A 16,443-nucleotide genomic window follows, 5' to 3' on the forward strand; every position below is an offset into this window, starting at 1 on the left:
TCCTTTTTCTTATCAATGAATAGATCTCTTTACTTGTATGACTTAGATGTCTTGTATTTCTCAAAAAAATGATTCGATTGATGGGATTTGGTATAATACTTATGAAATCGACGATATCGATGAGATTGATATTCAAATATTTCTTCTTAGAACGTATTGATTTGACCCCATAACCGGGACCACCACCCTATAGCATGCTACTGCCAGAAGCAGAACCCCATATTTCTTCTAGAGCATCTCCTAATTGTTCTAGAGCAACTAGAAAGAGATTCTTTAACCAGAAAGAATTCAGTTCAGATGTAGGATACCTATCCAGAAGTTTTTGTAACTATGGAATCATCAAAGATTTGACCCTTTCGAACTCTATCTGTAAGTCACTATAGGCTCGAGAAACAAAGAGAAGGTGTGTCCGAACGAGATATCCAGCAACAAGAAGAAGGAAAAAGATTGAATAGAGGAAATCTTGAACATTTGGCGATCTCAGATATGTCGATATCAATGGTGACTCATTATTTCGATGACTCATTTCTTCGGACATAAGAAGATTATGTAAACACTTACTCATAATCTCACTTATCATATTCCATTGTGGAAGACATAGTCTTTTCTGAAGAATTCACCATGATATATCTGATCCATGCATAATATCATGAAAATGGATACAAATTTTTGGCTGCTACTTAGTGTTGGCAATAGGTCTGAAAAAGTATCTACAAACATCAAATTTAGATATTTGTATCCTGTCGAAGTAAGGAACCATGGCATGTATGTTTGGAATATATTCTATTTTGAGAGAGTTGAAAAAGCACTATCTTGTTGAAAGGTTCTATACATCCGCCCTTTCTAAAGGCATTTATTTAGACAAAGTCACCGTTTTTTCCTCTTTTTGGATGGTAAATATTTCTCAGAACATGGAGTGAGAATCAAACCCATGTTTGAATTGAAATTGAGATACCAATGCAAGTTCTTCCTTTTTGAATCAAACAGATTCATATCTGAAAAAGGTTGACAATAAGTATCTCTCTCCAAGAAATTTTTTTTTTTTTTACTGCCGTACAAAGAGAATATTTTGTTACGAATGAACAAGATATTGAAGAATTGTCCACATGTAAAATCATAATTATTGATAGGGCCTTTTCAACATAAAAAGGGAATCCTTTGTTACAATAGAAGCAGAAGTGATATGGATTATTCAAGAATCGAAGTCGATTTACTTTATAAAAAGAAGATATCAATGAATTTCTATGAAATGGTTTTACGGGATTCAGAAAATTGTCTTGATCATGGGATATCATTGAGAAATAGGAATCCGTGTTATCAAAAGATTTCCTGCGATTATTTCCAATATGGAATGAGTCAATCATCCACTTTGGTATCTTATTAAACAAAAATGGTGATATTATTCCTCCATCGATCAAGAATTTTGCTTTTTGGGAAGTATCATGATCATCCAATAAAAAGGGGTTCCATTTTTTCAAATGAACGATTTGAAGACCTATTGATTCTTACAACTGATTGCAGAGTTGATCATTCAGACCTTTCAATTCATAGATGTGGATCTTGGACCTATGAATGGGGATATTCCCGAAACTCACAAAGAAAAAAAGGAAGTGAGTTAGACAAAAAGAGAAGAAACTTGAACAAAAAAAGAAGTAACTTGGACAAAAAGAAAGGAAGTGACTTAGATAAATCTTTTTTGTCGATAACCTCAGACCAATCAATCGAATATTGATTAATACGTAATCGATCAAACATTACTTCAAAATGAAAATGGCTCTTCTGCTCAGAAATGAAATGTTCCAAATGTTCTTGTAAATTCTTGCTCCCATTGGACCATTTCTATCTATATGCATTAGGATCCCGATTCATGGATCTCTCGGTTCGAGAAATAAAAATAAGATGATCGAACCATTTTTTCTGACTCTCTTTCAAATTTGATAAATTTTGGTTGATCATATATATCAGAGTATCATTTCCTATTTGATCCCTTGAATTCCATATATTTCATTAGAGTTCTACGATCAGATCTATTCATTGAAAAGAATCGATTCAATACATTTCTCAATACATTTCTTATGTACCCACAGGTACTATATTGGATGTGAATCAAATTTCGGATCAATCTATATTGATTGACTACCTCCATTATGTTGTTGCTAGAAAATACCACTATTTTTGGTTTTGTATCTTCCAAATCATTCCCGCAGGAGGTTTAGACCCTTTTTTTTTTTCTGATCCTTCGATAAAAAGATTCATTTTCTTCATAAAAAATAGGAGGTAGAACCAATAAAGATTTCTTTTTTGATTCGTCCCTGGAGTTGAATACCTCATTCAAGAACCATTTTTAATCCAATCTATAGGAATCAATAGAAAAGGCAAATCCCTTATGATACACCAGATCCGGCTCGGTTATTGATAAAGTGAATAGATCTACCATTTCTTGAACTTCTTATTCAAAATCATGGTGTAACGTTTATCCCCTGTTCCGATCATGGAATAGATGAAATAAATCAAAAAATGGATTTTTGTTCAAGAATGAAATCTTATTGGAACTCTCCAATTCATTATTCAGAACCATATCACATCCTGGAGCTAATGAAATAGGATGAATTGAGACGGTATTTTGTAAATACTTAATTATCTTGAAAATATTAACTATTTCTTTATTTCCCGATCGCCTGAAAAGAACAAAAGAAACATCTTGTTCTTTCTTCAATAATTTCTAATCTCTAGTGGACCTCTCAGTAGGATTCAAACCCAGATGAAGTTTTGACCATCTGTCAGAGAAAAAAGAACAAATGGATCTTGTAGGATTCCCTAGAAATTCTTCAATTTCTTTCAAAAGCAGATGATTATTCATCTACTTCTCACGTTCCGTGAATAATCAGGACATTGAGGAATATCCAAAGAATCGATTTTTCTTTTAGTTGTTGAATCTTTCTTTGATTGATCAATGTGTGATATTCTGAATCCTCATTACTAATGGAATCGAAATGATCTCTAGATCGATCAGAAGATCTGGTGTGATTCCGCCCGAGTCCACTCAACCGATAACCCGCTGGGGTGCTGACCCGACACGGATGAAGACTAGGCCAATCACAAGAGCTCAAATTAAGAGATTTAAGGACAACCTGGGAGCATTTATACAGGGGATAATCAATCTCAACAGAGCTTGTCCATACTTGAAGATACAAAGCCTATTCTAAGCATCCAAGTGGTGGAAGCCGATACGGACCCGGGTAGCAGTTTTGGTGCAAACATGGACAACGGACAACATGAAATGGTTCCAATTCTTTATGAATTCAATACATATCTCTAAGAGGATATGGAATCAAGTCAAGCCAGCTTCAAAGGCATTCAAAAAGGGGTTGTACAGACAGCGTCAAATTTTGCCTATTTTTTACAGTATTTTGTGCTGGCTTTACTGTATTTTGCTGAGTTGGCTTTTTCTTCCACTTCCAAGCATGGGAAACGTGTGGGACTTCATATTCAGCTTATTTGGTATCCTAAAAAGCATATTGAAGCTGATTTGGAGCTCAATTTGGTCAAAGATTGGTCAAAGTCAACTTAGTCAAAAAGCTAGTATTATAGTTTCCTAATTTGATTCTACTTTTTGTTTTAGGAAATTACCATTACTTTTTAGCTTTTATTTATTTATTTTCTGGAACAATAAGTTTAAGAAAGTTATAATTTTATTATTTTCATTGTAAATTAATTAATTCCTAATTCAAAATAAAGGAATTAATTAATCCAAATTAGATTAGGAAAGGAGTGAGAATTTCGGCCACCATAGGAAACTACTTTGTATGGCCGGTCTTCACTTTGTTTTTAGGGTTTTATTTTGTGGCTTGGTAGCCTATTTAAAGGCTTATTATTCAATAAGAATACAACTTTGATTTGATTAAGAAAATACTTGTGAGATTAATTATCTCTTTGTTCTTTGAGAACACCTAAAACACCATTACAGAATTGGTTGTTTTAGCTTGACTTATCAATAGGTTTTCCATCCCCTATTGTAGCGTCTACATTATACCAAGGTTTCTAACCATAGGTTGGTTAGGGGTTGAGGTCAATTCCATTAGAACTTGAACTTAATTGAGATCTGGGTTAATATAATACGAGTTTAGGAGCAGGTCGTCCTACGTTCGTATCAAGATCCTTTCAATTGGCTAGAATTTGTTACTTGAACAAAACTAGATCTTGTGGAATCATATTGCATATTTGACGATACATTCCATACCTTGCTAAAAAACCGATCCTTGTTTACCAACCACACATTGTCTAACCAAATCCAATTCTCTCTCGATATGTTCCTCAAAAAATCTGATTCGTGCAGATTCTCCCCCCAACTAAAGAGGAGATCTTGGCGGAATTGCCACATATGAAATTGAGCACAATTTTACAAAGAAATAGCCCACTTGTTTCTCAAGAAGAGATGGGAAACATGCTCAATATCATTTGATTGAATAGTTGACCCAGCTCCTTGTTGTTTGAAGAAACCCTCTGATATGAACCTAGGATGACCTGCTTCTAAACCCGTATTATATTAGCCCGAATCTTTAATTAAGTCCAAGTTCTAATGGAATTGACCTCAACCCCTAACCAACCTATGGTTAGAAACCTTGGTATAATGTAGATGCCACAATAGGGGATGGAAAACCTATTGATAAGTCAAGATAAAATAACCAATTCTCTAATGGTGTTTTAGGTGTTCTCAAAGAACAAAGAGATAATTAATCTCACAAGTATTTTCTTAATCAAATCAAAGTTGTATTCATATTGAAAAATAAGCCTTTAAATAGGCTTTGAAAGAAACAAAATAAACCCTAAAAACCCTAGGAAGAACCGGCCACACACATACAGAAACCTAGTCGGCCGCAACTATACTTCCTTTCCTAATCTAAGTTTGATTAATTAATTCCTTTATATTAAATTAGGAATTAATTAATTTACAATAAAATAAAAACCTTCCTAAAGATATTTGTCTAGGAAATAAATAAATAAATAACCCAAAAAGAAATAAAGTCAATCGTAAATTAGGTAACGAGTTGACTTTGACATCTGGGCTGAATTATGTCTTCAACCGAGCTAACTTATGTCTGCCTGATGTCCGAGCTAACTTATGGCCTATCCGAGCTAACTGATGTCTGTCCGAGCTAACTTGTGTCTGGCCGAGCTAACTGATGTCTGTCCGAGCTAAGTTAGGTCTAGCCGAGCTAACTGATGTCTGTCCGAACTAAGTTAGGTGTGGTTGAGCTAACTGATGTCTGAAGTCCGAGGCAAGGCTTCGATGTCCGAGGCAAGGGTGTCCGATATAAAAATGTTCGATGTATGGGTATCCGATGTATCAGCTTCCACCACTTGGATACTTAAAACAGGTCTTTTATCTTCAAGTATGGACAAGCCCTTTTGAGAATGAATTACTTTCTGGAGAAAGGCAGCAAGATTGTCCTTAAACCTCTTAGCTTGAGCCCTAGTGATCGGTCCAGTCTTCATCCGTATCGGATTAGTACCCCAGCGAGTTGTCGGTGGTGTGAGCTTGGGCGGGTTCGCATCATTCCCCTCCTCTTGAAAAGGATTTGTCCTCAAATCGAAGTCATCACCTGCATCAAAAGGAGATAAATAAGCAACATTAAAGGTGGCACTAACACTATACTCACCCGGTAAATCAAGTTTGTAGGCATTGTCATTTATCCTTTCCAAAACTTGAAAAGGACCATCGCCCCTCGGCATGAGTTTGGATTTCCTTTGTTCAGGAAACCTTTCTTTCCTTAATTGCAGCCACACCCAATCCCCATGTTCAAACACCATTGATTTTCGGCCTTGATTAGCCACCTTTGCATATTGCTTGGTCCTCCTCTCAATATTTGCTCGTGTCTTCTCATGAATCTGCTTTACAAAATCAGCTTTTTGTTTTCCATCTGGATTAGCACGCTCACTTAAAGGTAAAGGTGTTAAATCTAATGGAGTCAAAGGATTAAAACCATAAATAATTTCAAATGGAGTAAATTTAGTTGCTGAATGTAAAGACCTATTATATGCAAATTCAACATGAGGCAAACATTCTTCCCAAGTTCTTAAATTTCTACTAATTAATGCCCTTCACAATGCAAACAAGGTTCTATTTACTACTTCGGTTTGTCCATCAGTTTGTGGATGACAAGTAGTTGAAAATAAAAGCTTAGTGCCTAATTTAGCCCACAAAGTTTTCCAAAAATAGCTTAAGAACTTAGCATCCCTATCTGAAACAATAGTTCTTGGCATTCCATGCAATCTCACAATTTCCTTGAAAAATAAATTAGCAATATTTCCTGCATCATCAATTTTGTTACATGCAATAAAATGTGCTATCTTAAAAAACCTATCTACTACAACAAATATTGAATCCTTACCTGTCCTTGACCTAGGCAACCCAGGAATGAAATCCATAGACAAATCTACCCAAGGATAGGTAGGAATCGGCAAAGGCTTATACAATCCATGCAGCTTCAATGTTGATTTTGTTTTTCGGCACTTCAAACATCTTTCACAGATTCTCTCAACATCTTTCCTCATGTTAGGCCAATAAAAATGTTCTTGCAGCAATGATAAAGTTTTTAAAACACCAAAATGATCCATTAAACCACCCCCATGTCCTTCCCGAACCAATAATTCCTTAATACTACAATTAGGCACACAAAGTTTGTTTTCCTTAAACAAATATCCCTCAAATATGTAAAATTTATTAAATCCATGTGTCAAACAGGCTCTAAAGATTTCTCCAAAGTCACTATCATGCTCATAAAGTTCTTTCAATTGTTCAAATCCAGGCAATCTAGCATCTAAGGTAGAAAAGAGTACATACCTTCGGGATAATGCATCGGCAACCACATTTTCCTTACCTTTTTTGTACTGGATCACATATGGAAAGGTTTCAATAAATTCGATCCACTTGGCATGCCTTTGGTTGAACTTTCCTTGACCCTTGATATGCTTCAAAGACTCATGATCCATATGAATCACAAACTCCTTTGGCATGAGATAATGCTACCACGTCTCCAAAGCCTTCATTAAAGCATACATCTCCTTTTCATAAGTCGGGTAGTTTAGGGCAGCTCCATTTAATTTTTCACTAAAGTAGGCTATGGGTCTTCCTTCTTGCATTAAGATAGCTCCAACACCTACACCCAAAGAATCACCCTCAATTTCAAAAGTCTAAGAAATATTTGGCAAAACTAACAAAGGTGCATTACATAATTTTTCTTTCAACAAATTAAAAGATTTTTCTTGTACTTCCCCCCATTTAAAGCCGACATTCTTCTTGACAGCTTCATTCAATGGTGCTGCTATGGTACTAAAATCCTTGACAAATCTTCTATAAAAGCTTGCCAAGCCATGAAAGCTCCTCACTTGGGTGATAGAAGTAGGAACCGGCCACTCTTGAATTGCTTTCACCTTAGCTTGGTCAACTTTGATTCTTGCAGCACTTACTACAAATCCTAGAAACACAAGCTCATCTTTACAAAATTCACATTTTTCAATGTTAGCAAACAATCTTTCCTTTCTAAGAACTTGCAAAACTTGCCTAAGTTGCTCCACATGGTCATCCAAATTTCGGCTATATATTAGAATGTCATCAAAATAAACAACCACAAATTTACCAATCTTTCCTTTCTTTTTTTTTTTTTTTTGAATATATGAATGCAAATATTTAAGACTAAAACAGCAAAGAAAAATCAACCAAAACAAAAATTAACAAGAACAATGATGAAAGACAACCAACAAACTAGGAAACAAAAAATATGGTAAAACTAGGAAATCCTAATTCAACTAGGAATGAATTTTTTTTTTTTTTTTTTAAGATGCAGAACGTGGATAGGATGGATGCAACCTTAACCTAATGCTACAATTGTAGAACAACACAAAAACAATTAAAGCAAATAAAGATAGATCAAACCTGAACAAAATTTAGCTCTGATACCAAATGATACGAACCTAGGACGACCTGCTCTTAAACCCGTATTATATTAGCCCGGATCTTGATTAAGTTCAAGTTCTAATGGAATGGACCTCAACCCCTAACCAACCTGTGGTTCGAAACCTTGGTATAATGTAGACGCCACAATAGGGGATGGAAAACCTATTGATAAGTCAAGCTAAAACAACCAATTCTCTAATGGTGTTTTAGGTGTTCTCAAAGAACAAAGAGATAATTAATCTCACAAGTATTTTCTTAATCAAATCAAAGTTTAAAGTTATCTTATTAATGAAAAATAAGCCTTTAAATAGGCTTTGAAAGAAACAAAATAAACCCTAAAAACCCTAAGAAAAACCGGCCACTCAATGAAGAATTCTACCTTGGCCGAAACTTTCCTTTTCCTAATCTAATTTGGATTAATTAATTCCTTTATTTTGAATTAGGAATTAATTAATTTACAAAGAAAATAATAAAATAATAACTTTCCTAATCTTATTTGTCCAGAAAATAAATAAATAGAAACTAAAAATAATGGTAGTTTCCTAAAACAAAAAGTAGAATAAAATTAGAAAACTAAAATACTAGCTTTTTGACTACATTAACTTTGACCAATTCTTTGACCCAAGTGAGCTCCAAATCAGCTTCAATATGCTTTGTAGGATGCCAAATAAGCTTATTGTGAAGTTCCTCACGTTGCCCTTGCTTGGAAGTAAGAGAAAAGGCTAATACAGTAAAATACAGTAAAGCCCGCGAAGAATACAGCAAATCCGGCCTTTCCTTCTCCTTGTGCGCAAACCTCCTTGTTGGTCGGCTTTGAAGCTGCTTTGGCTGGTTTCTATGACTCATCCTCCATATAAATTAAACCCATAAAGATGGGATTCCAATTCATACAACCCGGCCTCTTTATTGTTACCAAAAACGTCACCCGACCCCGTTTTGGCTTCTATTGCTTGTATGAGTAAAACAGGCCTTTGTTCTTTAGATATGGCTAACCCCTCTTGACTATGACTTATTCCTTGTATGAAGACAGCAAGATTGTCCTTGAACGTCTTGGCTTGGGCCCTAGTGATCGGCCCCACCTTCATTTGTAATGGGTCAGCACCCCAGCGGGTTGTTGGTCGAGCTATCTCGGGTGGATTCGCATCACATTTGGTACCCAAAAACTGGTCAGCAATAGTCGAACAAATGGGGAATGTTGGGGTGAACCAGAAAAGTTTGGGTAGAGCCAGATTGAAATGTTGGCTAGGTAAGCATCCTGTAGTAAGAGGAGTAGTTATGAACCCTGTAGACCATCCCTATGGGGGTGGTGAAAGGAGGCCCCCAATTGGTAGAAAAAAACCCACAACCCCTTGGGGTTATCCTGCACTTGGAAGAAGAAGTAGAAAAAGGAATAAATATAGTGATAATTTGATTCTTCATCTTTACAAACAAATTAAAATAGGAGTAATTAATTGTGGCACGTTCACTAAAAAAAAATCCTTTTGTACCGAATCATTTATTAAGAAAAATAAATACGCTTAACACAAAAGCAGAAAAAGAAATAATAGTCACTTGGTCTCAAGCATCTACCATTATACCGAAAATGATCGGGCATACTATTGCTATCCATAATGGAAAGGAGCATTTGCCAATTTATATAACAGATCATATGGTAGGACATATATTGGGAGAATTTTCACCTACTCTAAGTTTTCAAGGACATGCAAAAAATGATAATAGATCTCGTCGTTAATAATTTTTTAATAAATACAAAAAGTGAATATAGATACTTATTGTTCATTAGAAGAATACGCCATAGGTGAATTTATAGATATGTCTACCCACAAAGTACAAAGAATAATTGATCAGATTCGTGGGCATTCTTAAGAAACACTTCTGATACTCGAACTCATGCCCTATCGAGCATGTTCTCCCATTTTAAAATTGGTTTCTTCTGCAGCAGCAAATGTTAACCACAATAGAGATTTCACCAAAGCAAAGTTAAAAATTGATAAAGCGAAAGTCAACGAAGGCATTATTGTGAAAAAATTAAAACCTTGAGCTCGGGGACGAGGTTATCCAATAAAAAGACCCACTTGTCATATAACTATTGTACTGAAACATACAGTTGTGCATTATTATACAGACTATTTAAAGAACAAAATTTTCTTTGAAGAATTTTGAGGTTAAACAACAAATACTTTTTTATAATAAAAAATACAAATAAAATATGCCATATTATGCTTAAAAAAACATGAATGAATAAAAAAAAGAAGTACATCGATATGACATGTCATGATACGTATAGTAGCGGGGGATCATGGGACAAAAAATAAATCCACTTGGTTTCAGACTTGGAGCAACCCAAGGTCATCATTCTCGTTGGTTTGCATAACCAAAAAATTATTCGGAGATCTACAAGAAGATCAAAAAATACGAAACTCTATCAAGAATTATGTACAAAGAAATATTAAAATATCTTATAGTGTCGAGGAAATTTCATGTATAGAAATTCAAAAATGAATCGATTTGATTCAAGTCATAATCTATGTGGGATTCCCAAAGTTATTAATAGAACCTAGAAGAATCGAAGAATTACAGACGACTGTACAAAAAGAACTTAATTGTGTCAATCGAAAACTCAACATTGCTATTACAAGAATTGAAAGCCCTTATGGAAACCCTAATATTCTTGCGGAATTTATAGCCAGATAATTAAAAAATAGAGTTTCATTTCGCAAAGCAATAAAAAAAAGCTATTGAATTAACTGAGCATGCGGGTACAAAAGGAATTCAAGTACAAATTGCAGGGCATATCGATGGAAAAGAAATTGCATGTGTCAAATGGAGCAGAGAAGGAAAGGTTCCTCTACAAACCATTTGAGCTAAAATTGATTACTGTTCCTATACAATTCGAACTATTTATGGGGTATTAGGCATCAAAGTTTGGATATTTATAGAAGAGGAATAATAAGCCTTTACTTGACTTATCTTTAGTTCTATTCTATCCATCCAGTAATAGAATAAAAAATGACAAATTCTTTCATTCTTTTTCTCCTAACTCAAAACAAAAATGAACAATTCTATAAGGTTGAATAAAAATTTGATTAATTGTTTGATATAATTGCTATGCTTAGTGTGTGACTCGTTGGTTTTTTTAGGATTAGGATTCAAGAAAAAGAAAGAAGTACCAGCCCATAGTATGAACTAATAACTATTATAGAACTAATATAGAACTAATAACCAACTCATTGTTTCGTATTATCTGGATATAAAAAACCGATCGAGATATGATATATTGGTCATATCAGTGTTGCAACTGAAATCTTTTTTGCATAAACAAACAAAAAAAAAAAAGAAAAAACTAATAAAGAAAAAAAAAATGCGGATAAATGGAAGGATGAGAGAAAGAGTGAAAAAAAAAACATATCAATGATATATGATTCCAATATGTAAGGTCTATGATTCATCTTAGAATGAGGAATGTAATAATGCATTAATACTGATTGGTCTATAATTATACAAATCTGTTCATAGAAAAAGAATCAAGAGCCCCAAGCCAATAAATACTGAAAAGATTGACTCGAGAACAAATCAAATTTCGTTCAGGGCTCCATTGTAGAAGTCAGACTTAACCATTAATCGAGAAGCGATAGGAATGACAGAACCTGTGAATACATAAGATTATATTGAAAACGAATCTTAATGATTCATTGGGTAGGATAGCGGAACGAACAAGAAACCAATTCATTTATTCTAAAAGGTCATGTCATAAACTAATCCTACAACTGAATATTGAAAGAGTAAATATCCGCTCGCGAAAATTTTGATTTTATTGGATTTCTATATTTTAGCTGATCTGATATGATAATAAAAAGAAAAACAAAATAAAGATTCATTATAACCTTATAACAAAATGACTTTATCTATACTATTATCTCTAAATGTATCTCTAAATCAATTCTCTATAAATCGAATCCATATTTAGTTATATATCAAAACAAGATATACAAATTTCTAATAGATTATATGAAATTTCAAAAAATCTCACAAGTCAATATATTTTTTCAGTATACTATTCATTAAATACATAAATATAAATACATAGATGTTATTTTTTAGTAGTTTCAATCACGAGGAGCTGGATGAGAAGAAACTCTCTTGTCCAATTCTGTAGTAGAGATGGAATTAATAAACAACCATCAACTATATCCCCAAAAGGACCAGATTCCGTAAACATCATAAAGGAAGAATGAAAGGAATATCTTATCGAGGTAATAGTATTTGCTTCGATAGATATGCTCTTCAAGCGCTTGAACCCGCTTGGATCACATCTCGTCAAATTGAAGCCGGTCGAGCAATGACATGAAATGTCCACCATGGTGGAAAAGTATGGGTACGTATATTTCCAGACAAACCAGTTACAATAACACCTACAGAAACCCATATGGGTTCGGGGAAAGGATCTCCTGAATATTGGGTAGCTATCGTCAAACCTAGTAGAATACTTTATGAAATGAGCGAAGTAGCAGAAAATATAACCAAAAGGGCTATTTCACTAGCGGCATAAAAAATGCCTATATGAACTCAATTCATTATTTCGGTGTAGGAACGTAGAACCAAAAGAAAAGGTTTTTTGGATGAAAAAAAAAATTGCAAGTTTCCTCTTTTGTTTTGAACAAACAACATTTCTTTTTTTTTTTTTTAACTTTGGCCTTTGTGTTAATTGAAAAAACAAATAAAAAAGTGATTCAACCCCAAAGCCATTTGAATGTAGCGGATAACAACGAAGCCCAAGAATTAATGTGTATTCGAATCATAGGAGCTAGTAATCAACGATATGCTTATATTGGCGACGTTGTTGTTGCTGTAATCAAGGAAGCAGTACAAAATACACCTCTAGAATGATCAGAAGTGATCAGAGCTATAATTGTACATACTTGTAAAGAACTCAAACATGAGAACTGTATGATCATACGATATGATGACAATGCTACGGTTGTTATTGATCAAGAAGGAAATCCAAAAGGAACTTGAATTTTTGGCACAATCGCCCGGGAATTAAGATAGTTAAATTTCATTAAAATAGTTTCATTAGCACCCGAAGTATTATAAGAAGAGACATAACATAATTAATATTATTAATTACAACATAATTAATACAATTAATATAGTTATAATATTTAACTGAGTATTTAACTGAAATTTATTAAGATTATTTAGTAAATTGAGATTTATTAGTAGTAGTAGATTGGTTGTGTCTCATGTCTATGCCTTTAAGAATTCATAATTAAAAAATAAAGAAAAACAGAAAAAGAGAATGTTGATTATATCAAAATTCGAGTACAACAATAATCTGAGTTTATCATGAATAAAGACACTATTGCTGACATAATAACCTCTATGCAAAATGCTGACAGGAATAAAAAAAGAACAGTTTGAATACCATCTACTAACATTACTAAAAACATTGTTAAAATCCTTTTATGTGAAGGTTTTATTGAAAACATGCGGAAACATCAGGAAAACAACAAAGATTTTTTGGTTTTAACCCTATGACATAGAAGGAATAGGAAAGGACCATATAAAGCTGTTTTAAATTTAAAATGGATCAGCCGACCCGGTCTACAAATGTATTCTGACTATCAATGAATTCCTAGAATTTTAGGCGGAATGGGGATTGTAATTCTTTTTACTTCTCGTGGTATAATGACAGACAAAGAGGCTCGATTAGAAGAAATTGGTGGAGAACTTTTGTGTTATCTATGGTAATCCTTCTGATATGCAAATTATATACGGAACTTTCATATTTGTGAAAAAAAAAGAGAGGGCGGTTTTCTAATATCACCCCTCCCGTATTAGTTGATACCTCAAAGAGTTTGACCCAAAATGAAAGAAAAAAAAAAGGATTCGTGAAGGTTGAATTACTGTATGACTACCTAATGGTATAGTCTGAATTCATTTAGATAATGAAAATCTGATTCTAGATTATGTTTTAGGAACAATTATAAGTAGTTTTTTTATACATATACGACGAGGAAATCGAAGCAAAAGTGAAGCAAGACGTTATGATTCAACCAGCGGATGTATAGTTTATAGACTAAAAAAAAAGATTCCAATGATTAGATGGTTTTTTCAATTTCAACATTCATTTTTGGGGTATACAATTCGAAGTTAAAAATTTCAAGCAACTTATTTTCTTCCAATAAATAAAGTTAGAATTAAGTTAAGGAATGATAATATGAAAATAAGAGCCTTTGCGCGTAAAATTTGAGAAAAATGTCCAGCGATCCGTAGGTGGGGACGAATTATAGTAATTTGTTCCAACCTAAGACATAAACAAAGACAAGCATAATCTTTCTAGACAAAAAAGGACTCTATAAATCTAAAAGAACCATTTTACAAATACAAAAATAAAAATAAAGGATCCATTTTGACATGAAATGGATATATCCATATATCTCTTACTTATATTTATGAGATGATAAAATATGGCAAAACCTATACCAAGAACTGGTTCACGTAAAAATAGACGTATTGGTTCACATAAAAATGCACGTAGAACACCAAAGGGAGTTATTCATGTACAAGCAAGTTTCAATAATACTAATTTCATGGTCTTCCACCGGTACTTGTGGATTCAAGGGTACAAGACGAGGGACGCCATTTGCTGCTCAAATCGCAGTGGGAAATGCTATTTGGATAGTAGTGGATCAAGGTCTGCAATGGGCAGAAGTTATGATAAAAGGCCCCGGTCTTGGAAGAGATGCAGTATGAAGAGCTATTCATAGAAGTGGTATACTATTAAGTTTCATACGAGATGTAACCCCTATGCCACATAATGGCTGTAGACCTCCTAAAAAAAGGCGTGTATAAAAATAAACATTGAAGATATTTCAAGAGAAATAAATAATTCAATGATCTGATTAAATAATATTACTATGGTTCACGAGAAGGTAACAATATCTACTCAGACACTGCAGTGGAAGTGTGTTGAATCACGAGTATACAGTAAGCATCTTTATTATGGACGCTTTATTCTAGCTACACTTATGAAAGGCCAAGCCGATACAATAGGCATTGCGATGCGAAAAGCTTTGCTTGGAGAAATAGAAGGAACATGTATCACACGCGTAAAATTTGATAAAATACCACATGAATATTCTACCATAGTGGGTATTCATGAATCTGTACATGAAATTTTAATGAATTTGAAAGAAATTGTATTGAGAAGTAACCTTTATGGAACTTGTGATGCATCTATTTGTGTCAAACTATCTAGAAAAATTGTCGGCCTACGAATGTGGTTTCAATCCTTCCGATGATGCCATAAGTCGTTTCGATATACAATTTTATCTTGTTTTGATTTTATTTATTATCCTTGATCCAGAAGTAACCTTTTCCTTTCCTTGGGCAGTACCTCTCAACAAGATTGATCTGTTTGGCTCTTGGTCCATGATGACCTTTTTATTGATTTTGATGATTAGATCTCTCTATGAATGGAAAAGGGGTGATTCGGATCAGGAGTAATCACTAGTGATAGGGCAAAAATCAATCAGGGGGAAGGACAAAATAAATAGTGATGCCTATATTAAATCAATTGATTCTTCATGGTTGAGAAGAAAAATGGCGAACGAACTATACTCGAGCTTCGGATCAATGTCCCCAGAAGCAATGAGTACGCCCGTGTGTTTCAACAAGAACACCAAAAAAACCTAATTCAGCTCAACGTAAGATAGCCAAGGTACGGTTGAGCAATCGAAATGATATATTTGCTCACATTTCAACTGAAGGTCATAATTCACAGGAACGTTCTATGGTGTTAATTAAAGGGGGTAGAGTGAAAGATTTGCCAAGTGTGAAATCCAATTGTATTCGAGGAGTCAAAGATTTGCTGGGAATTTGGGATTAAAGCAGAGGCGGATCAAAATATGGTGCCTAACTGAAACTTGCTTTTCTCAGTTAGTCGAGGTATTCATTGAAAGTCTCGATGCTATCTTTGACAGTCTTGAGAGCAAGTGCCATAATAGCCCTTAGTTTTGCTCTTTTGTTTCTAAAAGATAAAAGAGACCACCCTTGATATGGGCAAGATCTATCAGCAGTGGTATTCTCCCTTTTCTCGTTCTTTAATTGAATTATGGAATTTCATCCCAGAGCTACAGAGCTAACTACTCTATTAGAAAGTAGAATTTCCAACTTTTACATGAATTTAAAACCAAATGAGATAATAGACTTACATCATGATATATTTTTCTTCAGCATTTTGATTTTAGTTATTTTAGTAGCATTGGTTCCATTTTTATTTTTTTCATTTTATGGCTCACCTGTGGATGGGTTCGAAAGTTATATATGGAGGGGCAGCTAGGGCAACGAATTGGCGCCAACGGTCCCCCGGCTCTGCGCGGGCCAGCCGAGTCCGGTGTTTCAAATAACAATGATTCGAAAAGATAATGTCTATGAAAGAAAATTCATAAAGCTTTTACCCTACTCCTCAAGAAATACTGTGA

At 34.1% G+C, this 16,443-nt stretch overlaps 1 protein-coding gene and 1 pseudogene across 1 annotated transcript; one reads left to right on the forward strand and one right to left on the reverse strand.

The window, feature by feature from the left end:
- Window positions 1-187: 187 nt before the first annotated feature.
- On the reverse strand, window positions 188-15,107 carry LOC125419922 (protein Ycf2-like; annotated as a pseudogene).
- Window positions 15,108-15,178: 71 nt separating this feature from the next.
- Window positions 15,179-15,466, forward strand: LOC125420105 (NADH-ubiquinone oxidoreductase chain 3). The gene has a single exon (XM_048466648.2). The coding sequence runs from the start codon at window positions 15,179-15,181 to the stop codon at window positions 15,464-15,466; it is 288 nt and encodes a 95-aa protein (XP_048322605.2).
- Window positions 15,467-16,443: the final 977 nt, after the last annotated feature.

Source organism: Ziziphus jujuba, chromosome 5, assembly GCF_031755915.1.
Source record: "Ziziphus jujuba cultivar Dongzao chromosome 5, ASM3175591v1".
NCBI classification, from domain to species: domain Eukaryota; kingdom Viridiplantae; phylum Streptophyta; class Magnoliopsida; order Rosales; family Rhamnaceae; genus Ziziphus; species Ziziphus jujuba.

What these genes read in the sequence shown, in the direction of transcription:
- LOC125420105 (XM_048466648.2), top strand. Translation starts at nt 15,179, where the DNA reads ATGGAACTTGTGATGCATCTATTTGTGTCAAACTATCTAGAAAAATTG.